The sequence below is a fragment of the Pholcus phalangioides genome, unplaced genomic scaffold (assembly GCF_987345545.1).
Source record: "Pholcus phalangioides strain wild (caught in Gottingen) unplaced genomic scaffold, Ppha-v1.0 ptg000017l_1, whole genome shotgun sequence".
NCBI classification, from domain to species: domain Eukaryota; kingdom Metazoa; phylum Arthropoda; class Arachnida; order Araneae; family Pholcidae; genus Pholcus; species Pholcus phalangioides.
Window position 1 is genome coordinate 12,497,394 of NW_028301610.1, and position 27,837 is coordinate 12,525,230.

The 27,837-nt window shown below is 33.2% G+C and overlaps 1 protein-coding gene across 1 annotated transcript; it reads right to left on the reverse strand.

Moving 5' to 3' along the window:
* Positions 1–2,501: 2,501 nt before the first annotated feature.
* Ssadh (succinic semialdehyde dehydrogenase) lies at positions 2,502–26,868 on the reverse strand. Its single transcript, XM_089246171.1, has 11 exons — positions 26,731–26,868; positions 22,551–22,667; positions 20,755–20,877; positions 20,538–20,621; positions 16,689–16,859; positions 13,693–13,953; positions 8,288–8,431; positions 7,185–7,343; positions 6,119–6,288; positions 3,871–3,929; positions 2,502–2,954 (listed from the first exon to the last, which is right to left on the reverse strand). Exons 1-11 carry the CDS (start codon positions 26,755–26,757, stop codon positions 2,746–2,748), a joined length of 1,524 nt encoding a protein of 507 aa, XP_089102297.1. The 5' UTR covers positions 26,758–26,868; the 3' UTR covers positions 2,502–2,745.
* Positions 26,869–27,837: the final 969 nt, after the last annotated feature.

A 27,837-nucleotide genomic window follows, 5' to 3' on the forward strand; every position in this document is an offset into this window, starting at 1 on the left:
AATTAAGTAATTTCTTCAATTTCTTTATCCTTGACAATTATTTTCCTCACTCTTCATATATTTCATTGAAATCAGCAGAAAGAAATATAACATAGTGTATATTTGCAATAAACTCTTTAACTAAAAGTACAATAACCCTTCATTATATTGTATGTGTCAAAAGACAAGGAATAAGCATGATGTACTAAAAGAATTATATAACTACGACTTTATCTGAGTTCTAATGGTAAATAAATTTTTAAAAAGCAGTTCTAATAAAAAGAATGAAATATCTGAATTTTTTGTGTTATAATAAGGTACAGCGTAAAGGGGACAGCTGTAACTTATATATGCAGTTATAGACAATAATATAATATATTTATAGTTCTCAAAAAGGATTTCGGCATAGAGATAAGATGGCTTGCTCAAAAAGTTTTTAAAATTATGAAAAGCACTCAAAAATCCAAGAAATATGAAGCATGCTACAAAGTTTATGATGATTTTTATAATTTTTGTGTCAAATACCCTACATAAATGAATTGCACTAGTAATAAAAGTAGAAGTTATAATTTTAATAATCTGCACCTGTTTTATATATGGACTGAAGGTGACAGAGTATTTTAGAGGCAACATTTTTCCATCCAAATATTAGCGAATGCAGTTGGACCCTGGTACAGCAAAAATTAAGAAAGCCACAAAATTTACCTAACATTTGATAAATCCAAACTAGCTTTAAAAACACACACACACAAAACTGCTTTTATAGTATGAAAGGAAAGTATAAAAAATGATATGTGTGAAAATTTAATATATCTGTGTGGCATTATAAGTGTGTAAAATTTTGTGTACTGTCCATCAAAATAATCCATTGCTTTCCATGTAATTTTCAGATGATTTTTTAAAAATATATCAAAACAAACAAAAACTTTCACATGTTTTACAAAAGTGAAACATGTAAAATACTGTTTTTCTAAAAAACAGATTGATCGGGTTTAACAACGTTTCTGATGAGGGTAAGTCAAGTCATCCTGCTCTGTTGGGAAGTATTAAATTTTAACTTACGTCCTCTGCTAATAACAGGGTGGGGTTGAAAAAAAATATTTATCCACTTCAGTTTAAATTTTTTTCTTTTTCAAACAGTCTGAAAAATTCACAACACAAAAGAGATAAAAGAAGAATGGTGGATGCTGGGAGAGGGGCGTCCACTAATCTCCCCTGCCCCATTTCCTACACACAGACACTTTTTTTTGCTATTACATTATCCATATTCGTTGCCGAAAATCTGTCAGTGTAGAGGTTAAATACAAAATTTGACAGGTTTTTAAACGAATAATTTGTATTTGAAAAAGCACTGAGCATCAGAATAATTTTCAAACAACTATTCACTTCTAAAAATTTAAAAATATTAAATTCAGCTGAGCAACAATTACATGTAATAAGTAGGATAGTCCAATGATTCAAGAGAGTTCCCATTGTACAGTAGAGTCATGATTATCTCAATATCAGAAAAGAAAAAAAAAACTTCATTAAAGATGATTTATAAAGTTTTCCTACATTGTTTACTGACTGTTTTTCAATTGATGTCACTAGTCATAGCAAAATTTAGCTCCTGAAAAAAATCAAACATGGTGCAAAAAGTAGTGTAGTGGCATGATTAATATTTATTATATGTATTAACATTCATATATGCATATATTATACAGGGCTATTCAAAAGTCAGAAAACATTTGAATTAAATATTTCTTACTTCAGTAATTAACATATGGCAACAAAATAAGCATAGCAATATATAATATCAGCTTTTTTTCTGGAACACCAAAAAGTAATTGCGGTAATGTCCACCAGATGGCTACACGTGCATTAACACATAGAATGTATGCACATTTATGGGGAATATTTTCTTTTCTAGTGCTCTAAAAAAATCTTTTATGTGGGCAGAGCACTATCTAGTAAAATTAAACTTGTAACTTTTTTGTTTCCAAATTAAACCTGATGTTATATCACGTATGTTTGTACTTAATTATTCATTACCATAAGTTTGTTATTTACTAAAGTATACAGTAGCTTTTTAAAATATTGCCAGACCTTTGAATCACCCTGTTCATTCAAAAGTGTGTTTCTGAAATCAAAATGAGCTGTTTCACTGTAGAAGAAACTAAAAGTAACCTAGAGTCCGTGGGAAAAAGTAACAGACCTTATTTTGTAAGATCGCTTAAATGACTTGATAGTGAGCATTCTTGGCATTCTATGTTCCACTTTTCAAAATGTATTAGCAAGTGAGTTTCCCTTTGTGTTATTGGGAAATATAGTTTTTTTTCTCTCATTGCTCTATCTATCCGTGTTCAGCATTAGCTAATGCTTTGAAATTATAATTAATCTGAATTGAAGGCTTGCAATGATAAGGGTATAGTCCCATTTTCGGTACTTTTGGGAAATTTAAAAAACCTATGAGGAGCTACCTCTTTGTTGATTATTGCTACGATGATGATGCTTCATCTATTGAGAAACACAGGAACTAACTGTTGAAGTTATCTTTGTCAAGCACCAAATGAAAGACAGATTTATTTCTAACAAGAAAGTGAACATAACTCAAGTCCAGAAATGGAACTAACTCCTTTTTACTGTGAGCCTTTAAATTTTCACTGAGTTCATTCTTGTCCTGGTTATGCTTGATTATCAGGATTCTACTGTAACCATGTTCAATGACACAATGACAAAAATAATAATAATAGCATATACTACTGCATTCTAACACTACACAAATTTTCAATCCAAACCACCAAAGCAAATGTATTTGATATTAGTATACTCTTCAATTCCATATTTAGACCCTTCTCTTCCTAGTCCGGATTCTTTAATTCCTCCAAACGGTACCTCTGCCATTGAAATTATACCTTCATTCACTCCAACCATACCCACTTCTAGTTTCTTAGCAACTCGCCATATCTGTGCATAGTTCTCTGAGTAAAAATAACCTGAAATTCGGATACTATTTTTGAGAATCATCACACAAAAAAGATTACAATATTGAATTACTTTTCTTGAATATTTCAGTTCTCTTTATTTGCAATGAATAAAAAATTTGTCTTTAAAAGAAGTTTTTAATTTCACGTGACAATTAAGAAAATGTGTTTAACATTAGACTTCTGCTGTATAATTTGTCAGACAGATTGTAAAACATACAAAGCATGACCCAAAATAAAACAGTGTAATGAAAACTTGTTATAACCCTATTCTGCTAATGGATGTTGCATTTCCTAATTTTACAATATACAGATGAATTCTAAACATAAACCTGCCATTGATATTTCACAATTATGTTGAACTTCAAAATAATGTTGAAACAAGACAACATTGTGCCTTCAATCAATATCAAAGATGAGAATCAGGTTTATGTTGAATTGAACAGATGACAAAAGAAAAAAAAAACCAGATGCATCTATATTTTCTCGTTATAATTATTGCTGGATGAAGTTTGCTTGAAATAGATTATATTAAAATTGCAACATGTACACAGTAAAAGTTATCAAGAGATTCTGGTCAGTAGAACCACGATTTTGAAAAAAGTCAAAGATTTTGCTGAGGCTGCAGTGATGTGATTTTAAATATGCGGTAAAATCATGTATTTTAGTTTCATGAATCAAAATTTTTGCCATTTTGGTTATATTTTGTTCTTTTTACATAAAAAGTTTTTGTTTCTTGAAAAAAGTAATTTAAAAAATGTTTTTGTTCCCATCAGTTCTTAGATAGAAAGGTCCTACTGTTTTATTCTAATAATTTTTAAATATATGATTAAGAAATTAGAACTAAAATATTAAATCGCAATCAAGTATTTTAAACTGGAAATTTTTGCATTTTATATAGAAGAAAATAATAAAAAATATTCCTCACCGGCCAATCCAGATCTTGTAGAATTTGCCAATGAAATAGCTTCATCCTCTGTATTGAATCTTGAAGAAAAAATGTACTGAATTTAGTTATGCCATTTTCAATTTTCATAACAGTTTGAGAAGTAAATCATTCATAGCAGTGTAGAAAGAAAATACCAACTCAAAAACAGACAGAAAATAAATTTTGCAATAATATCAAAATCTGAAACGCATTTGAAAGGTACAAAGCTTTAGTTAAAAATGAATGGGTAAACATGCAGATGACTGTACTTAACAGAGGGTTTTTACGCATACTGGGAAGGACTTAAATTTTAAATTTTAAAAAAAAGCGAAACTGAAAGAAATCTAGCAACACATTATTACCGGAAAATAAAAAATTGTCTGCTACTGAAAGTTTAGTTTGAGCTATGAATGGAATACAAAAGATTGTCATGGCTTGTAGGCCATGAAAGATTTGCTCTTTCCAAAGAGGAATACCCATATTCAATAATTAGAAATATTGCAATAAGCCTGGTTTTTAATTTTTAAGGCATAAAATAAGTGATATTAATTAAAAACCAAAAAAAAAAAAACAAAAAAAAAAAAACCACCAGGCCTTAATATTAACTAGAAAAAAATAGTATCAAACATATTTTACCAAAAGAAATACCACAAACTGGTACATAATTTTACTGACACTTCTCAAGTGCAGCAATGAAAATCTAAAACCTTGAAGAACTATTGAAAAGCTTTGCAGATATCTGCATTAACTGTAAATAAAATCATCAATAATTATTGGAATTTAATTAGAACAAGAAATTGTACAGTTGATTATCTGCTCCCTCAACATGTTGCTGAGCAGAGAACTGGATCCCAAATCATAAATATTAAATCAAGTCATAACAATTTTTGTCATATTCATGCCAAGTCTTCAGATGTAGCACAGATGGACAGATGGATTACTGTGTCTTTGGACTTTTAAAACAAGCTCTTTCAAAACACCAACCAACTACTCTGGGTAGACTGTGGAGAACTGTGCGGGCGGGGGGGGGGTGAGGAATGGAAGGAAATTCTGCACGATTTTACAAAAAGTACTATTTTCAGAAATGCAGGTACAATATGACAGTTCAAGATGAGGCTTTAAAACAAAATATATTAAAAAATAATTAATTTCTCTTATGTTTTTCCTTTGTGCTGTCAAAATTGTTCCCAATAAATGTAAATATCTATTTCAATTTCAATTTATTTTTCTGTACATGAAAATAGTACAGTGAATTATAGAACATGTATGATTATTGATACAGGTGCCTCTTCTATGTATACCTATTTATAGTAATCATAATAAGCAATAATCACCATATTTTTTGGAATAATTGCAGCAATTTACAAAAATTATAGGAAAAAGTTTGTTTAACATAATTTTACATTTGAAATTCTAAAATATCATTCATTTTCTACTGTTATTTTTGGTTAATTTTATTGATTATTCAGGTTGCAGATTCACATTTTTCTAGATGAGCAACATAGTAAATAATATATGTAGAAATGTCCTCTCCACTTGTTAATACAAGATTCCTTGAAAGACTGGTTATATTTTTAGAGATGATGATTACAAGGAAGAAAATGCATCTCTGCCTCATTGTGAGAGGACATTTCTACATACATGTCACCATCTGGTGGCTCTGGTAGTTGATTGCTGCCGCTGTCCAGAGCCTTTCAACATATATATGCTCCAAGGGAGAAGTATTCTATCTGTTTTCATAGCTTAGTTGGTAGAGCCCTTGTCTGGCGAACGAGAGACCAGGGTTTGTGATCCTGTGGAAGTAGAGATGGATTTTCTTCCTTGTAATCATCATTTCCAAAAATATAACCAGACTTTCGAGGAATCTTATAGTAGATTATATTCTTAATTAGCAATAAGTAAATTATGAATCTGTGAAAAATTTTTTATCTTTGAAGTTCAAACATTTTTGAGGTAAAACATGATATATTTGCTACCTTGATGTTTTTCTACAAGGATCTATCTACCCTAGCTCAGCTTTGAAATAGCAAAATGACAATGTTGAAGTCACACCATCTAAAAAAGTTGTCCAAGTTTTCAATATATGAGTCAGCAAGTTAATAATAGTTAATTTTTTTCTACAAGCGAGATCCAATCAGGAGTAGAATGACCATAAGTGCTGCATGTTTTAAAATTATCTTTTTAAAAATATAAACACTGTAGCAGATATTCCAAGGAATAGGGAACTATAATCAAAAGAAGAACTTACTTTATAACAGCTGCTAATGGTCCAAATGTTTCTTCTTTGCTAACCAGCATATCTTCTTTAACATTAGAGATTAAAGTAGGCTCATAAAAGTTCTCGCCATGATCAGAGACTTTTCCTCCACTCAAAAGAATTGCTCCTTTACTTAAGGCATCATCTACATGCATCTGAACCTACGTTTAAAAATTATCTTCTGCTTCAGTAAAGCATAAAAAAATTATCAATCCATATAAAAAATTATATTGTACTACTACAAACAAGGATATGAAAGGTTGACAATTTCTGAAGCAACATTTAAAATTTTAAATTTATAAACTAAAAATACAGTAAAACCTGTATGAAATAGAATGTCAAGGGACCAAAGTAATTTTCCATTTTAGGCAGGTTTCTGTTTATAAAGGTGCACAACAAAGAGCTAATCATATATGGAGCTGTCTTTTGATTCCATTAAAAACAGATTTCAGTCTCATAGTGCCCATCTTTGACAGGTTTCATAAGAAATATAAATCAAAATAATCTGAAAAAGTGTAAATTGTTGAGTTTATAACATTTTGTAGCTTTGACATCTCTAAATGACTGAATTTTATGTATATAAAGGGTGCATAGCAAACAGAGGGTATGGGAAAAGTTAGGAAAAACAACTCTTAATATGGAAAAACTGTTTTGCCTGCATTTAACGTCCCCCCCCCCCCAATTTTCCTCCGTTTGTAGAACTTGAATATCTCAGTGAATATTGCACTTAGAAATAGGGGTTTTTTTTTTGTTGACATCAGGAGAGACAGGGCAACAACTTTATAATTGGGTTTTGGGGATACAGGAACTGTATAATAAGTTAATTGTTTTTATTTTAATAACTATACACCCCCTCCCCCCGAAACATGAATGACATATTTGAGTAGTACATGTTATTTGAAAACCCTTTCTAATTGGAAGTATATCTTTAGGATCAACAATTCGCCAATAAAATGACATACACCCCCGTTTGCTATGTGCACCCTGTATATATATATATATATATAAGAATATATATAAGCAACGTCAAACAGAGAGAATTTATACAAATCTGTACCTTTAGGACTGCATTCTTATTGATAAGAGGTCCTAATGTTACACTTTGGACAGAACCATCACCCATGATGAGTTCTTTCGTCATAGCTTCAGCCAACTTGTGAATGAACTGGTTATGTATTCCTGATTGAACGAGAATGCGGTTTGTACACACACAAGTCTGTCAAAAGAAATGACACTGATGATAAAATGGTACTTATGTTAAAAAAAAGTATAACAATTACTAATGGAAATTTTGAAAAAAAATGAGGGTCAGTCTAATAAAAAGGTGATAAGATTCCCTCATGATAGAATACACATACCAGTTAGAAGTTATTGGCTTGAAGGCAGAGGTTATATATATTGCTTCACATATTGGTGCATGCTCTTCTCAAAGAAGACCTTGGGCTGTGGGAACAACCAGTTCTTCTCCTGATTATTTACTAGGACAGATGTGGGTGAGACTACAAAACATTAAGTAACTCGCTAGTTATGTTTAGATATGAGATAGATGTGGCAACATCTCATAGTGAGACTTGACTGTTGATGGTTGCTCTGAGCTTAAAGAACTCAATCAGCAGATGTCTTTGATGATAAAAAAAACTGTTAAATGTACATTTTTTGCTTCTGTGTGGTTCAGCTTTACATTTCTCTGGGTCTTGGTGATACAGCACCAAATGCTGAAATGATAGGCTTGACTGGATCAGCAGTCAATTCATATTGCTTTTTACTAAAGATTTTTCTTTTGGAATGTTTAATGTAACATCACCCACAATGTGCAGGGCGAAATTCTACATCCCCTTTTTGATAAAAGGTGTGCATTTGTAGCAGTCTTTATTTTTCTCAGTTTCATAACCTTTTCATTTGACCACCCCATATAAAATAAACATGAAATATTAAGAAAAACATGAAAATTGTAAAAATAATTCTGATTAGGGTTCACAGATTGTCATTAATGGAAGTATACCTTAAACCTTTTCTTTCATTTTGAAAAAAAATTGCAAAAAAGGAGTTTAAGATTCATACAAATTATAAATAAATCAATATCATTAATATGTATAATACTATTATAAATACATATTATACTAAACAGTGCAGTAAAAATCGTTCTTGGATTATCTTTACCTGCCCAGCATTTCTAAATTTTGATGCCATTACACCAGCCACAGCCTTGCTAATGTCAGCTGAATCAAATACAATTGAAGGAGCATTACCACCAAGTTCAAGTGACACTTTTTTGACTGTAGATGCTGACTGTTTCAGCAGTAACTAAATTGCAAGTAATACAATGAAACTTAAAAAATGCAAAACTATTACACATTTTTGTTATGAAAACAATAATTCTGTAAAATATATCAATGCATTTAACCAACATTTCAACTCATCACAAAATTATATAATTATTCATTTCAACATTGCTATGCATAAAAATATGAAATTTGCTTGTATGCACAAAGTTATGAGAGTTTTTCAGACTTGAACATCGCTGGGTATTGTGGTTTCTAAAGTGAAAGATCGATGGGAAAAATCAACCATGGTTGAGGTCTACTGTATCCTGTGCACATGCAATGGAGTGTAAATTAGAACCACCAAGAGCTCAAGAGATCATTATGGCCCGTCTAGGGGAAACACAAAAGGAGCTATTGATTGGGCCAGACAGAAAAACCTGTAGCAGTGAAAAATGCTCTTGAAACCAACCATGATACCTTGTTTAGCAAAATGCAGGTTTTGTCCAGAATTCAAAATTATTTACAAGTACAACACAATTGTATGAACAGCAAAGAAGAAAGAATGAGAATTAACAATATTTGGGTCCTAGCATTGAATAAAAAGTTCAAAAAATCATGCCTCTCTTGAGCCTAGACAAGACAAACACAGCCAATCAAATAATGCAAACAAAATTGTCCATTTACAAATGAGCAAAAAAGAAAAACCAGTATTACAACTAAGTGTACTAATGATGAATTCAACTCACTTTACATGATTTTGTCCTCCATGATTATTTTGAGGCACCAATAAATCACTTAAAGTGAGGAATACCTGTAATGACTTTATAACTTGTTTCATAAGTGCACAAACCATCCAGCTTGCTAGTCATAGTTCAGCCAGGACTACTTAAGCTGATCGTGTATGAGCTAAATTACTTTTTGAAGGGTCAAATATGAAAGAAAAACACTGAAGAAATTTGTATTTTCAAGTAAAATTTTTTTTTTAAATTAGTGTTGTGGTCTTAATCAATGTCAAAGAATATTTATAATTTACCTAATTCCATTCAGTATTCAGCTCCATGCTTTATATACTGTATTTTATAACAATAAAATATTACTAGAATATAGTCACACCTCAGCCATCATAGTGACAGACACGTATAGCAAGGACCTGGATTCAAACTCCACCATCCCCACAGTGGTGGTTGGCTGAAATTAGTTTTCTGTGGTTCTCAATTTTGAGGAGCAAATGCGAGCCAATCTCCTGTTAAAAAAATCTTGCCACAGACAGCAACAGGCCTAAAATCTTCAATCATTACACTTAACTCATTGTTAGAAAAATTGATGGAGGATGACAGCACTACACATAACAAGCATCACACAGAAACAAACTTTACATCAGGTTCACAACACAGACACACACTCACATTCCAACGTGGATGAGGTGCATATGTGGTTTATTAGTAGTAGTGGCACCTCATCCGCCAAAGATGTTTGTTCCGAAATCACATTCGATAGCTGAAATGCAATTTCCCATAGATTTCTATGGAAAATCATTTAATTGGCTCCACGTGCGGGCCAAAATTTGAGATTTTGTAAAACACCAAGAAGCACTGTAAAAAGACAAAAACTGACCAAAGGCTGGGATAAGCAACTTCACACTTGAATGAAAGAAAATTTAAAGGAAGATGAGACAATGAAGAGTTTTTTATTTTACACTATGTACACAACCCAGTTGGACTCACAGGTATTCTCTCATATAATGGGTCAGCTCATTTCTGTGCCTCATACATGCAGATGGAAAAGATAAGCTGCCTAGAACAGTGGTTCTCAACCTTTGGAAGCCTGTGGCCCAGTATAGGATTCCTTTTTTTGAGTGGAAGCTAAACACGAATAATATAAAATGATGAATCATTCACAGTCCTGTTTGACTGATACCAAGGCCAGACAGTTGAGAAACACTGTCTTAGAATGTACATACTGTACAGTTTGATTCTAAGAGTCTTGTAATGAAAGAATGTGTGAATTGAAAACATTTAAGCTTTTTTTGTTTTTGCATGTTTCTCTTAGCTTTATCTTTCATTTCATATGAAATGGTTCAAAAGCTTTCTGAAAGAGAAATAGAGGTATATCTAGAAAATGATTCTAAGGCAGACATATTGGGCTGGAGAACAGTAGTTCTAGTAATGATTGCATGAAAATTCAGCTCACAACGCTGCTGTGTTATGTGAGCATGTACATCTGTACCAACTGAAACATTTGTTAGCTGAATCCAAATTCGTTAGCTGAGGTATAAATGCCTTAAATATCTTCATTGTATATTGGCTGGACTGGCCAGTGGGTTGGAGTTTGTACATCTATGCTCTAAATGACATAAAAAATGTATGGATAAGAATTATGGTTACAAGATAGGTCACAACCGGTTATGGTGAAAAGGGAATTCTCTGATTGGATAGGCGTCACAAGTGGAGTTCTTCAAAGAAGTGCCTGTGGCCCCATACTTTTTTCATTTCTCATCGATAAACTCGATCAGGGTATCCATGGGATTGCTAGCAAATTCGCAGATGATGTGAAGTTAATGGGGATAATCAGGAGTCAAAGTGATAGGGAGTTGCTCCAGACCAACTTAAACTGGATTGGAGCATGGGAAAATGAACGGAGCATTTAGCATTGACACATGCATGGCTGCTCATTTTGGTTCGAACAACACATGTTTCTCTTACGAGTTAAATGGTATCATTATTCCAGATGCAACTAGGGTCATCGATTTGGGAATTCTCATTGATGAGCGGCTTATGTTTTCTGAACACTGTTCAGCAGTGGTCAAAAAAGCAAATAGAATGCTTGGTTTCATTTTCAAAAAGGTCTCTTCACGTTCTCCTAAAGTCATTCTTTCACTTTTCTGAGTCTTAGTTTGTCCTGGACTGCAGTATGCTGTAAGGTTTTGGAGACCATACCTACAGAGGGATGAGACATGGTTGAAGGAGTGCAGAGAAGAGCTACGCATGTCCTTGTTGGCACACAGGGGTTGAATTATGAAGAGAGACTTAATTTGTTTACATTGGATGAGCGCAGGTGTCTGGGTGATATCGTCGAAGTGTTCAAAATTTTTAATGGGTAATATTTATATAATTTTCAAGGGATAGGATGTACCATGAATTATTAATATACCATCAATTAACTGCTTTTACAAGGGGGACACCAGTATTCATTGGTGAGGGACAATTCTAGGTTATGGTGTTGCATAGAATTTTTCTCCAATAGAATTTTTTTCATATAGAGCACAACTTAGTTCTATCAACATCTATGGCCAATTTACTATCTAGTGAGTTGTGCGGAAAAGTGTAAATGTGTGTACCTAACAGCCTGAGTGTGTATCTAGTATTTCGTCTGATTTTTCAGTGCTGCTATCTATATTTCAGAAAAAAAGTGTAATGATGGTGACCACTCGACCACCACAGTGGCTCTAATAGGGTTGTTGATAAATGGAATAGCTTATCCCAGGGGGTAGTAAATTTGAACACAATTGACATGTTTAAAAAAGAAATACGATACATGCTGGGGTAAATCGAGAAGATATCCATACTTAGACTAAGGCAACCATAAATATACTTTATGGGCATTGTATTATAGTTTATCATGCGTATATATTGTTTATAGTTTTTGTAATTGGATTTTTATTGGGGATTGCTGTATTTTAGAAATATATGACAGCCATATTTGTTATGGGCATCTTTTTTCTCAGCCACCTTGTTCGGCATTTTGCCTGTGGTGGCCTTGTATTTGTATTTTTTATTTGTACTTATATGAAAGCATAAAGAATGTTAAATATTAGCAAATATCAAATACAGTCCAAACCGCTTAATGTGATCACATCGGAACTGAGGGTTTCTGATAACAATAACCGAATGATAATTATATAAAAAAAACACTGTTTGCAAGTACAGTGACCATACATCTTGTTTGATTAAATGGGACGTATGGTAAATGGATATTGGGAAACATAACTCTGTTTTCCTTTCGTACATAATTGGTTGTAAAATCTTTAATCATTCTGTTTTTTTTTAATATTCTAAAACGAGGGTTCTTTCTATTTTCTTTAGGCTAAAATCCTATTTTTTATTCAACCATTGTTAGGTGTTAAAAAGCTTCAGGCGAATGAAACTGTCTAATGTGTATCATGAATAAAATTTTTTTAAGTACAATACATTTCACAGATTCCTTGCGAAAGTTTATGGTTATGGATACGATATTTTTATGGGCATCTTTTTATCAGCCACCTCGTTGGGCATTTTGCCTGTTGTGGCGTTGTATTTGTATTTGTATAAGTCTCTCAGAAAAAATACATTTCAATCTGATCAACTGAAAGAAACTGATCAAGAACTGAAGGAAAGAATTTTTTGTCATATGTTTGTCTTCACTACAGGAACTCCATTACAAAAGCAGTTTCACATGTACATGGATCACAGCGAATACTATGGACCAATTATGGAGCACATGAATGAATGAATGAATGAACGCCAGAACTTTGCCACTGGACTTATCTCGTTGCCGAGATCTCTTCCAGCCCAGCTTCGTGGCAGTCTGGAACACTTTATTTAGTGTCAAAAAAAAGAAAAAAAACATACAAACTTTTACAACATATTTTCCCCGGACAATTGGGTACTGTCACGATTAACAAATTTTGTGGTGAGTACAGACGAGATGGGATTAGGAGTTGGAGAAGTTTCAGGGTTTAGTTAAGATGAATGTACACATATTAGGATGGAGGTATGTTTTAAAAGTAATTGAGCCGCCCCCCCCCCCATGCCATCTCATCTGTTATCTTACAATTATGGAGCAAAGAAATGTTTGTTAACAGGGGAGGGAGTGGAGAATACCTTCTAACCTCTTACATAATCTTGTAGCCTAATAACGATAACTTACAGGGGAAAAATAAATTTTGATAAACTTCAGAATGTGCAAAAAAATTTGGACTTGATAATATATGAAGTCCCAATAAAAAACATTTTCTCCATGTTATAGTATTGGTTTGCTCTGTTCTTTGGAAAAGTGATATCAATACCCGAATGCAGGGCCGTAACTATGATTTTCGTCACCTGGGACAAACATCATTTTGTCACCCCCCCACAACTGTAAAATTCAATAATTTTATAACGGTGTTCTTTGTTCCCACCTAAAATTGCTGCTCCCCCCCCCTAAATTTTGCTGCCTACTCTAGTTCTGGCCCTGCCCAAATGAAAATATTTCCCGTGATTTTAATAAGCAGCATCAACTGTAATAGCATGTAAAGAATTTTAATTCAGCCAAGTATTTTTTTACCTTGCCAGTAGTTGTTGACCCTGTGAATGAAACAGCTGCAATTTTCGTACTTTTACACATTAGCTCACCCACCGCTGGTGTTGTTTTTTTAGAAGAAGTAACTACATTGATAACACCACGAGGCAACTTTGCTTCATCAGCTATGTATGCCACAGCTAATGCAGATAATGGTGTGTCTTCAGCCGGTTTGATAACACATGTACATCCAGCAGCCAAAGCAGCTCCAATTTTACGAGTAATCATTGCATTGGGAAAATTCCACTGTGAAAGAAATAACCAATTTATCAAGAAACATTTTACAATTCACTGATCTGAAAAATAATCCTCTATTCAGAATTGAAATACAATAAAAGTCTGCCATAACAAGAATCTCACTATAATGAGATGATAACCAAATAGCTAATGCCAAAGATGCAAAAAGTACTTGGATATAGTGAGTTAAAAATTATGAAGCTTCTACTATTCTGTCAAAAACATTCTCCAAAAATTTAATTTTTTTTCCTTGAAAAATTGAACTAAGAGCATGAATTACTACCACTTATCATCATGCAGGTTGTTAACATTACTTGAATTACTTTAACAAAAGATGGACTCAGAAAAGACACAATTTTACCTTCCTCCCCTCATATTTTTAGGCTTTCCCATTATATACATGAATATGTGATACTTTTGTCTCTCCCAGTGACTAAGAGATCAGAGTCGCCCTTAGGGGCCCTCGCATTGGGCCCCCGTGTTTTGGAGTCTTACATTTAGGATGATGAGAATTTCTTTCATAAATTCTGCATTTTAATCAATTCTGGGATTATTTCTTTCATAGAGATAGACATCTTTTTTTTCTCAGCCCAATATATCAGGGAAACAGATATTTTCTGGATATTATGCCGAGGTGAATTTGGACTTGAAGACCACTTTGCAAGAGGGCCTCGGTTACTGCTGGAGGAGAAAGGACTAAATTTGTAGAATTTCTTTATTTTTCTTATACATTTGTTTTTTTATGAAACTCAGGAAAACATTTCTCTTTGAAAACAACGTAAAAAGCCTTTAAAATTTGTTCAAAATGCATATAATTAAGAAAAAATATTTTTTTTAAGATGAGGCTAGGTAAATGTGAAATAATGTAAATCGGGGTATTACAGTATATCAAGCACACAATGTTTTGACAGCATCTGCAGCAGACATTATGACAAGTAGAGGCAAAAAAAAATAAATTTGAGAGCAAATGAGAATATGTCTCCCTTTGCTTATATTCTCCCTTATAATGAATGAGTCAGACAGTTTGGTCAGTTTTACTTCACTGTGGGCATAGTTAGAGGCTTTGTTTGACCAATGGTTCTGTGTTCTGTAACTTCTATTCACATTCATGAAAGTTTTTATAGCTTTAATGTTAAGCTCTGCCAAAAGTTTTCTTTTTTTATGGTACTTTACAGAGAGAATTTATTAAGAAAAATTCATCACATATATATACATATATATTAAATGTTTTTCATAATTGCCTGGAGCAGGCAGGACTGTTACTATTTTTTAACTAATTTCGACAGAGATTGGTTCCAAACATGTAACTATTTATTTAAAAAAACACACAGACATACCCAGATGAGCATTCTAATTGATTTTAAATCTGCTTTCCGGTGTACTTTTTTGTCAAGATGATTATTGATTGAAACCATTGTAACACAGCTATTTTAATTAAAATACATAAAAAAATTAAGTACAGTATTACAATTCCTTTTTTTGATAGTATGAAATAATATAACTCCGATAATTTGAATGTTTCATCTTCATTTTCATTATTAATAATATCTTCAATTACTTGAACTCATGATTGATTAGGTTGAAAAGATAAAGGTTGGTTCATAATTGCCAGGTATCAGAGATTATATAAATACTGCAATAATGAATCTGGATGTGGTAGGTCTGGTGCTCAGAAAAAGAAAAAATAGACATAGCAGTTCTGTTTTGATTGAAAAACTGATACTGTATTGTTTTTTCTTCAGCATAGTGGCACCACCTATTGTGAATAATGACATTTGAAGTTGCCAAGGGGGCCACCTATACACATCTTAATTTTGGAGTTTTGGAATCTGGTAACACTAAATCATTCATTTAAGCAATAAACTACACTGGCGTGCAAAACTTAAGTATAGTTATAATTCTACTTTAGTTAATAATAATGATTAAAACTGAATGAAAAATGTAGTTATTAGCTTAAAAAAACAGAAATTTTTATTTATTTTTCTAAATAAGGAGTTTGTAAAAATGTATTAAAAATTATGCAAAATACGTAAATTTAGGTAATGGAGTGAAAAAAGTATATTTGCTATTTTTCCCTTACATACTTTGAGAGTAATTAACCAAATGAGAAATTTTTTCATGGCTTGTGTATGTGAAATATGTCACACAGACAACATTTAGATCTCAGCAAATCTCAGTTACAAGGAGACTTGAAGCAGCAGAGCATGTCAGCTTTCTTTTGGGAACCCCAATATTGCGAAAAACTCCATTTGTAGACTCTGAGGAGACAATTTAACAATAAGAGAAATGTTAGTCAACTCTCTCAAGGTCAACTTTGGTATATAAATACCATAATATAAGCTAATACAGAAGGAAATGATTAAATTATGGAACAGCAATATATCTGCTGCATATCCATTTTTGGTATTCATACATCATAATGACTGTTTTGAACACCTACAGGTGACTGTACCAGTGGTTGATTTTCTTTAGAAATCATTCTTTTTTCATGCTTCATTATTATGCAATATGACATGTAGGCCTATATTTTCCATAACACTTCATAAGTAAGGTTTCTGCCCAGTTCTGTTATATTCTGTTGAGCATTTTTTATTTTTTCAGATATAACAGATTTTGTCACCAATTATCCTTAAATTTTGCACACCAGTGAACTATGATGCAATATAATAAATCTATTTCAATAGAAATTAAAAAACCTCGGTTAAATGAATCTTTTTTTCGAAAAAAAAAGTTGTATAATATACCGGGGTGATGATTCCTGCTACACCAATAGGCTGTTTAACAATCACAGCTTGTTTGTTTTTGAATGGCGTTGGTGCTATTTCACCATATATGCGCCGAGCCTCTTCAGCAAACCATTCTAAGAAAGATGCACCATAGCTGATTTCTGCAATAGACTCCTTCAAAGGTTTGCCCTGTATTTGAGAATGAGAAACAATTTTTTATTAATAAAATTTTGATTATTACTAACCTATGAGGGCTGGGAAGAAAGTATTGACAATACCATGTAGAAAAGGCAATGTCATTAGTGTCACATGTTAATTAATACCTATTCTGCCTCAGAGCAAATGAACTTTCCCTTCCCACTATATGCGCACTGATAACAAGAATAAAGGACATTGTGAACCTAATGTAGTACAGTCAAAATGTTTTGAAACAGATGAAGCAGAGCTGAATAAAAATTGATTGTACAAGGAGTTGTACAGCTCTAAAGCATCACCAGCACTTTAGCACCAGCCAAGAGGATTGAATTACTTTACAAAACAAGAACAAGATTGGTAAAAGCCTTCAACAAAAGATACTCAGTCTGAAGAACAACTGCTGACTTACTACAACATCCAGATGGAACAAAATTGTGCTTGTATTAAGATTCAAAAGTATTTTGTTACTTGGCTCTTAACTTCCCATTACGAGCAGTTGATTCATTGCACAAAAATATGTGTGAGGTGGAACTCTTATACAATTACTACCACCAGAGCAGCAGTCATGTCTTCCTTAGTTTTTTATGCGAGTTGAATTATGTGATTTATTGGAATTGAGTGATGTTCTAAAAAAACTACGATAAAATTTTGATTTGAAAAATGAATAAAAAAAACATTCTATTCAAGATTTACTTAAATTACTAATTTGATTTCAGTATTGGTGTTTTTATTCTGCTGATATAATGGCTATGAAAACAGTATAATAATGTAATAGAATTTCAGTAAAGGAATTTTACTGTTGAGGGGTACACATCCATAATGACAGCAGTTCTCAACCAGTGCTCTGTAGAGCCCTTGAAGCTCTGTGCGTACTTTCCAGAGGGTTTTCCCCCCCAAAAAAAGTACCATTATATCTGAGATCAACGCGTTTTAATTGACATTATAAGCAAGGTTCATTAACATTATTTTTCATGCGAATTAGTCAGAACCACCAATTAATGATGTTATAATTATTTTGTCGTTACAATCAAAGTCGTTATAATTGAGTTCAACAGTATATTTAACACCCCAGATGGTCTCTCTCGGCGGTCAGTGGTCAAGTCTGTCTGTCTGTATATTTAAAAAAAAGCCCAACCTTTTGGGCACCAACTGAAAGGGGGCGATTTTTTATAAAAAAAATTATATAATATGATTTTTTACCAAAATATAATTTGCTCACACTTGAAAAATGTACAGAACTGGCCCTGAGTGGTCTGGATATTTCTCTGACAAACTTCTAAGGGTGATTGTACACATCCAGACAATTAATTTTTGCAATGGAACTTTGGGTTGAAACACAATTATTTAGTCAGAAACTATGTTGGCAACAGGAGGGCAAGCAAGCAGTAACATATCCAGGGCAATGGCCATAGTGGACTTGCGGCATGGCTTGCATGCTCCCCAGACCTAATTGGACTACTTCTTCTGGGGCCACCTAAAATCATTAGTCTACAACACACCAGTGGAAGAACTTGTTGCTGAGATTCTTTTTGATCTGACAAGATATAAACTGAACACCAGGTCTCTGGGAGTGGGTGTACCATTTCTTCATTCACTGATGTCATTTGTGCAACAGTACCCTCTGACTTTGAGCAGCTACTGTTAGTGCTCTCATAGCCTGTTACACTGGTATGTTTTATTTTCTCTGATGTTCATGAGCTGTGGCTGATTCTGTACTTACTTAGCATTTCTTATGAATAAATCTATTTTGACCAGTGTTCCCATTGCAAAAGTTATTTGCCTTGATGTGTATGATCACCCCTAGAAGTTTGTCTCTGGAGTTCCGGATCACCCTGCATTCCCAGGGTCCTCAGGAAATGTGCTAATGAATTGTTGGGGCCAGTCGCACAGATATACAGGAGTAGTGTTGCTGAGGGTATCGTCCCAAGGGATTGGGAACTTGCTAATGTTCCGATATTTAAGAAGAGTAGTAGAGAAGCTCTGTCCAATTATCGTCCAGTGAGTTTGACGAGCTCCCTCTCAAAAATTTTGGAGATTATCATCAGAAGGCAGTTTCTGAAGTGGATAGACGAGAATAATGGATTGTCGGAAAATCAGCATGGGTTCAGGAAGGGGAAGTCATGTGTAACTAACTTCCTTTGCTTCTATGATCACGTGACTAAGGCTTTGGGTAACAGCAAAAAATGTAGATGTTGTTTACCTTGATTTCCAGAAGGCATTCGATCGGGTCCAACATGGTAAACTCTTGAAGCGTTTACATGAAATTGGGGGCAACTTGCTGAATTGGATAGAATCGTGGTTAAGAGATAGGTCTGAACGAGTTATGGTGAACGGGGAATTCTCTGGTTGGACAGGCGTCACAAGTGGAGTTCCTCAAGGAAGTGTCCTAGGCCCCAGAATTTTTTCTCTTTTTGTCGATAAACTTGATCAGGGTATCAATGGGATTGTTAGCGAATTCGCAGATGATGTGAAGTTAATGGGGGATAATCAGGAGTCAAAGTGATAGGGAGTTGCTCCAGACCAACTTAAACAGGATTGGAGCATGGTAATATGAATGGCGCATGACGTTTAGCATTTACTAGTGCATGGTCGCTCACTTTGGTTCTCTTACGAGTTGAATGGTGTCGCTATCCCGGATGCAACTAGGGTCACCGATTTGGGAATTCTCATTGACGAGCGGCTTAGGTTTTCTGAACATTGTTCAGCGGTGGTCAAAAAAGCGAATAGAATGCTTGGTTGGATTTTCAAAAAGGTGTCTCTGCGTTCTCCTAAAGTCATTCTTCGGCTTTTTCGAGGCTTAGTTCGTCCTGTACTGGAGTATGCTATAAGGTTTTGGAGACCATATGTATAGAGGGACATAGACTTGGTTGAACGGGTGCAGAGAAGAGCTACGTGTGTCCTTATTGGCACATGGGGATTGAGTTATGAAGACAGACTTCATTTTTTAAATACACGTATGTTTACATTGGATGAGCGCAGGTGTCAGGGAGATATGATCGAAGTGTTCAAAATTTTCAACGCGATGGATAGGATGGACCATGAACTTTTAGTACACTGCCAATCGACTGCTTTTACAAGGGGACACCAGTATCGATTGGTAAGGGACAATGCAAGGTTATGATGTTACAGGGAATTTTTCCTTTAATAGGGTGTTAATAAATGGAATAGCTTACCCCCGGAGGTAGTAAATTGTAACACAATTGGCACGTTTAAAAAGAAATACAATAAACATGTTGGGGTAAATCGAGAAGCTATCCATACTTAGAATAAGACAACCATAATAGTCTTTATGGGCATTGTATCATATGTATATATTATTTATAATTTCTGTGATTGTGTTTTTGATTGGGTTGCTGTATTTTTGAAATATATGACATCCATATTTGTTATGGGCATCTTTTTCTCAGGTACCTCATTGGGTATTTTGCCTGCTGTGCGCCGTATTTGTAATCAAATAATCTATTATTTATGTGAATAGTTGCATTTTAAAGATTGTGATTTAAGTTGATTGATTAAGTTTTAATGGTTTAGACAGTGCACTGAATAATAGAAATTGAATACTGTATATAACATACAATAAAACTTTAACATTTATGAAGACGGGTAGGTCAGGTTGAACTCATAATATTTAACTGAATAATTTACACAACAAAACTGAATAGTATTACTAACCGCTTCAGCCGTCATGATGCGAGACAAATCATTGGAATGCTGTACAGTCAAATCAAACATTTTTTTCAAATAACTAGCTCGTTCCTAAAATATATGGAATACAAGCTTGTTCATTTAAAAAAATAACAGATAAATAAATAAACAAAATTGAAAAAATAAATAATTTCTCATGAAAATCCAAGAAATTTTCAAAATAAAATATTCTGTAGCACTTTACTTTTGCAGTTGTGTTACTCCAGCTTTCAAATGCATCATAAGCTGCATCAATTGCATCATTCATATCTTCAATGTCACAATCAGGTACATTTCCAATCACATCTCCACTAGCAGGGTTTACAACCTGAAATGAATGGATGAGTGAAAACAAATTTGAAAACCTCTATATATCATGATATTATAACATATTTTAGTTATTAACACATTATTATTATAATGCCGGACTCGTGATGCGAGGATCCGGGTTCGAACCCCACAGTGGTGGTCGGCTGAAGTTGGTTTTCTGTGGTTCCCAACTTCAAGGCGCAAATGCGAGCCGATCTCCCCGTTAAAAAGTCTCGCCACAGAGAGCAACAGTCCTACAACAGTAAATCATTCAACCATAACACTTCACTCATAGTTAGTAAAACTGGGGGCATATGATAGCACTACACATAACAAGCATTACACAGAAACAAACTTTACGTCAGGTTGCACTACACGTACACGCACATTCCCGCATGCACCGATTCGTTGGGGGGTTCCGCGGGGGGGGGGGTGCATGTGTGGTGTAGCAGTAATAGGTAGGGGCTCGGGGATCCATGATGTTCTTAAGTCAGCCACCTCGTTGGGCAATTTGCCTGTTGTGGCGTTGTATTTGTATTTGTATAACTACAAATTTTCCAAATAAAAAAAATACGGAAATTTCCAGTAAATGTAATTCACAACAAGAAAAATGACCAGAATTTTTTTTACATACAAATACAAATACAACGCCACAACAGGCAAAATGCCCAACGAGGTGGCTGAGAATGCTACAGCTTTGTACACACCACGCATAATTTTGTGGGGAAAAGCCTGAAGTAGCCGCATTGCTATTCCAGAAAAAGTATGCGATTGAAAGCTTTCAAAAGTTGTTCTGTATGTTCAGGAGAACTGGAAAGAATTTTTTTTTAAATTTATGTCCTCAGAGCTTCCAGACTGGTTGCCACAGCAAGAAAAGTTTGGTTTTATCACACAATGTAGCACTTTATTGAAAATAATAATGATTAAATTTTATATTTCTTATATTTCTTATCAATAAAGACAATTTAAAGTTTATGAATGAAACTTTTTTAAGATATTACAGTAATGGAAATTTTTAAAATAGCTACTACATGGTTTATTATTTAAAAACTCATCTGATTATAACAGTAAATTTTATAACTACATTATAATAAATGTTGAACCTTCAAAAACTAATTTTTTTCTATTCCATCTGCATACAGTGGAAGAAACCCATTTCTTCCAGCTGGTTTTTCCCATCATGGAAGGGTCTTCTCTATTCAGTGTAGCAGCTGAGCAGTAAGTGTAACAACATTTAATTTTCAGGTCTAGGTAGGAGGTCATGCTCGAATATGAAAATTTTTGTTAAATCATTTAGCACTGGCTACAAATTGTAGGCAGGGGTGTGTGCAAGATTGACTTATGAAGGGGCACAAAGAGTTTGTGGGGGAAAGTGCACAAGGAATCTCTTCCAGACCAATTTTGAGTTACTAACCTTCAAGAAGCATTTGAATTAAGTGAAATTGATTAAAATAGCATGTATAAGTATTTTCTTTTGATATTATTTTTTAAAAAAATATTTTCAATTCTTGATTGTCGTGGGAATGAAAGCCTCCTATACCCCCTTCCCTCCTGAATACACCTATGACTAGGTTTTATTATAATTATACACTATTTGAGTGCATGAAATGACAATAAAAATAGAGAGAAATTTCCAGTTGCAAGTGAAAATATGAAAATAACTGATAATAAATGGGGTTTTTTTTCACTTACAGGAAATGTATTACCATTTTTCGCTTTCACCCAGCATCCATTTATGAAAGCTTTATCCATTTGTAATGTCATTGCCATGTTTCTGGTTATCAAATGAAAAAAATTATTGGCCACTATCTGCAAAAACAAATTTCTTATTATGAGTATTATGACTATGACAAATTTCTTTAAGGAACAAAAAACTAATTTCTTATTATGAAATTTAAGAAACAAAATGTTTATCATCTCTAATTACGCACAGACAGTTTGCATGAATAAATGTAACAATACAGGCAGGAACAACAATAATTTAAGTAAAATTCCTGCATTTTATAAATATGTTAAAAATAAAAACTTCAAATATCTAAAATAAACTTTTTCTCTATTAATTTTTCTATTAAAAATGTGGGCTTTTGTTGATTATTTTGAGCAAAGATGTATAATCTCACAACTACTCACGCTGACTACAAAGAAATATGATAACATGTTGGGGTAAATCGAGAAGCTATCCATACTTAGAATAAAACAACCATAAGTATTCTTTATGGGCATTGTATAATATTTCATCATGTATATATATATTCTTTGTAATTTCATTTTTAATAAGGTTGCAGTATTTTTTAAATATATACATCCATATTTGTTATGGGCATGTTTTCTCAGCCACCTCGTTGGACCTCGTCTGTTGTGGCATTTTATTTGTAATTATATTTTTTATTTATTCTAATTTTACAAGGATACAATTGTATTAAAAGTAGTTATTAGGTTGTGTGGTTCCCAACCCGTTAGTCATGACACTTCAATGCTACCAAAGTGTCTACAGAGATCAGACAGGATTGCAGCCAGATTTAAAACTTTTTAATCTTATTTCCAAGGGTGCATTGAACATAAAACATTTGGGAATCACTACTCTAAGTGAAATTATAAGAAGCTGTTGGCCGAACAGATCTGATTTTAGCAGTGCAGATTAACAATCCACCATTAGTAGCGATGCATGTTTGACATCAGTCACAGGCATTGATTGTTAAATATTTTTGAAAATAACTTGAAGTTTCATCAATATCAGTTTGGTAATTATAACTATGAGATGTCTTTCATGAATGAAGTATATAAATAAGTTTGAAAAATTGAGCATTGGAAAGGATTTTCTCTTTTTATTTGAAAAAGTCCATTATTACCTATTAGTAGAGATGAAAAAAGAGACCTCTGTGTCTGTCCTTTCATTCATAAATAAAGGAAAAAATTACGTATGCAGTAGAACTTCAAAGTACAGGTAAGTTGGTTTACAAGTGTTTAAAAAAACTAAAATTAACTACACATTTATAAATAAAGGAAAAAAATTATGTATGCAGTATATACAGGGTGGTAACTACTGACAGCCCAATAATTACACATGTGTTTCCTTGTGAAAAACTAATACAGAAAAGTGTTTTCCGTTTTTCGATCCGACGAATATTAAGTGAGTTATAAGCTTTTAAAATTTTGTGACGTGTCATTTTTCTAACGGTCAATTATATGCCAAACACCGAACCAAAGTGAATTTCTCCGCCAGCAGCGGGTTGTCACTTCTTAAAAATGAACTGAAATATTCAATTCCATTAGAAGCCAAGTTCAGCCTTCTTCCTTCACGATTGGCACTTTTTCTCTCCATGTAGTGTGATACTATAACCTTGCTATTACGTATCGCTTATGTGTTAGCTTCGTCTTCTATGTTGGCAAATTTATCGCAAGATTTGTACCATGTTAGCCAAATGAGAGCTGTTTGAAAATTTTTTTAGCCAAATCAACACTTTTTTGCCAAAATGTGCAATTTTTTTACCTTCACTATTAAGTCTAATTTTCTGAGGGAAGGTGCATACAGTGCGTTGTGTGTACTACGTGATCCTTTTTATATGCTGTCGTTTTAATCAGATTACATGTTGATCAATGAAACAGCAATATTTTTTAGTTATTTTAAAATTTCATCGAAACAGTCACATGTAAAAAACTTGAACGAAGATTGCAAAAATGGTAGCTTGATGAAGATGACTTGTAAAAACAATAAAATAATAACATTTAAGGCATTTTATGAATTGGCATATTTAAAATAATTTGTAGTTTCGGATATTTTCTATTGATTATTCATCGAGCCACATTTTCTTACCGATTTCTGCATGTGCAATGAAGATTTTTCATTTTCTTTTTGACTGCAATTGATTTTTGTCGCGCTGAAATATTAATGAATTTTTACTTTACCTTTCACAAGAAAGATTTGGACTACTTTGAAATTTTTTCTAGTCTGCATGTGATTTGTGCAGAACTTGGTAATTTTTTTCAGATGAAGGTTTATTCTGGGGCGTATTTATTGAATTGGATTATGCATTTTGTGGCGTAAGGACCAACTAGGTCAAACTGCGCCGAAAAAAATAGCCAATTAAAAATAACTGTGCTGGTCATGTCAGGAAAGGAGGCGTGTGTTTATAAGGGGGCAGTTGCTCCCGGGCCCTCTCTTCACACAGACAGACTTCAGGATGTCACCGCCCTAGGCACCACTAATTTTACCGTCCCTTTGCTCTTATATGTGTGTATTTTGTTTCTTAATTTTTTTCCGAAAAATCATGCTTACACCCCCTTTCCCCAGCTCTCAATTTTCGAAATGAAAGCCATGTCTTTACTGTTTGTTGTTCCAATATAGTTTTGAGTAGGGGCCTACTGTTTCATACACACATTCATAACATTAATGAGATGCCATAAAAACTGTTAGACGTCATCGTGACACTTTGTAACTGTGATCGATTTCATTCATTATGCTTGTTGTGTTACTCAAGTTAATTGTGTTGCAGAATTACAATCGAAAGCTGTGATGCAACATATAAATCTTCCAAAACTTCTGAATCAAAACTGGAAACAAAAATTTCATCTTAAAATTGTTGGAGATACTTTATTCATTTAAGGGGTTTCATGACCCCTGAAGTCAATTTTTCAAACATGACATTAAAAAAATATTTCATTCAATTGTGAAAATCAAATGCCAAAAACTTCGTGTGAATCAGGTTAATTTGTTTTTTTAAAAATAAAATTAAAAATTAATGAATTACAGTTTAAATGTAAACAAGAAAAAACGCTTTGAATGCAATTTTCACAAATTGCAGATTTTGAGCTCATCCGTTTTAAGATATGAAAAAAGCCTACTACACCAAAAATTCTGAAATTTTATAAAAATATTTACACGGCATGATGATGATGAACCTTGAACTTCGATGTCTGATCATCCAGTTAGAATTTTATAAAGTTTGAAAAACTGTATAAATTTCAAAAACCTGGGAATTCAATATTTGTTTTAAAAAATACTTGGGTTAATTTCTAAAGCTGAGGTTCATTTTACTAACACGATTTGAGCAAAATTTCAGAATTTTTAGGAAGGCAGTTTTTTTTTAAATCTTATGGATGAATTCAAAAACTGCAACCGCCTATGCATAGTTCAATATACCAATGTTTAGGATTATCAGCAAGTTTTTGGACCAAATTATGGTCACAATCCAAAGTTTCACTGTACTTTAGAAGCAAATCAAAAAAAAATTTAGCATCTTGAATTGACAAAACCTTAATCTCTCGAGACACCAATTTTCAAGGCTCTCTTTTTCTTAGAATAGATACTTATATAGATACTTATCATTTAAAAAATATTCGTTTGTAAATATTTTTTGTGGAATAAAAGAAAACAAACATTATGTGAAATTTGGATTTCATCATGGCGCCTCGGCACTTATGTGATGTTGAACCAAACTCACAACTATTTTTTAAATGTTTTTACCTCATGTAGCATTTTTATCAAGAAATATGATGCAGTAAAGTTAGAATTAGGCTGGTGATATTAAATAAACAAGTAATTAACAGTTTAATTAGCTTGTACCTCATTAATTTGTCTTCTTGACCTTTTCATTTTTTATTTTTTTAAACTAAATTCTTTGAAATTCAATATCGTCTCTTGATTAGTTTGGGATAACACAGCAATTAATAGGACGTCAACATTTATTTTCTTTTGATCTAAAGTTGAATAAAAATGACTCTTCACACCGTATTAAATGGATTTAACTCAAATATTCAATATATGAACACGAAACTCATTTTTTCTATAAAGGAAGTGAGTAATTAACTTGATGTTTTTACTTTTACTTGCATTTAAATAATAAGAGAATTTCTATTTTAGAATCTTGCTTACTTTCACAAATGATCCACCAGGAATCATGTTTTCCGATTATTTTGATTAATTTAGTCGGAATATGCAATATTTATATCTTGACGATAAATTTACAATGTAGCTAGAGAAACAAATTCCGGTAGATCGAAACTCAATTAGGACGTTTTTGACTGAGGGAGGATCATGTGATTCGATAAATAAATTAATTTAATAAACAGGCCAATATATATTGAAAATTATAATGCACAGTTGATGATGTAAAATACGTGCACATTTCACGGGGTAGTCATTGATACATAAAATATTTATTAGAAATACTTATTTTTCCAAACATTGATCTTTTAAGGAATCTGATCCATTATGTATGCAAAGTGTGACCATATGACACGTATTATCTTGTATTTTGGTTTCCAATTTTCCGTGTTTTTGTATTAAGAGATGGCATTTTTTCGACCCGAAATATACTGCGAAATTGAATTTCCCGGATGTTATGCCGAAACTAATATTTGGAAAGAAAAGTGATTTGTCTCCTCCGGGAATCGAACCCGGGTCCACTTGCATACGGTGCAAGTGCGCTAACAAATATGACAAATCACTTTTCTTGATTTGAAAAAAATACCATCTCTTTGCTGTAGTTAAAGGGAGGCTACTGTCTCCACTCACGCTACTAATGCGTGTTATAAGGGAGTGAAATGTGACTCTCTGGTGTATTGGTTAGCTCACTTGCCCGGTACGCAACAGGATCTGTGTTTGACTCTCGGAGGAGGAAAATCACTTTTCGTTCCAAATATTGTATTTAGTTTCGGCATAACATCCAGAAATTTCAATTTCTCACTGTCATTATATTTCGTGTTTTTCCCTTTTAAAGGAGGTATGAGTAAGCTGACCATATTTCCTCGAGAAAAATACGGAAATTCGATTCGGAAATACGGGAAAATACCGACATCGTAATTATCGCTAAAAGGCAATTGGCAAGGCTTGGCAAGGCCAAGTAAGGCCATAACCAATTATGGCAAAAAATTTTCAAAAACACCCCAAATAGCTGTTGCAGACCCATCCCAAGTTTGAAAAGATTATCAAAATCTTTTCAAAAAGTTAGTTTGTGGTGATTCGAGTTTTCCGAATATT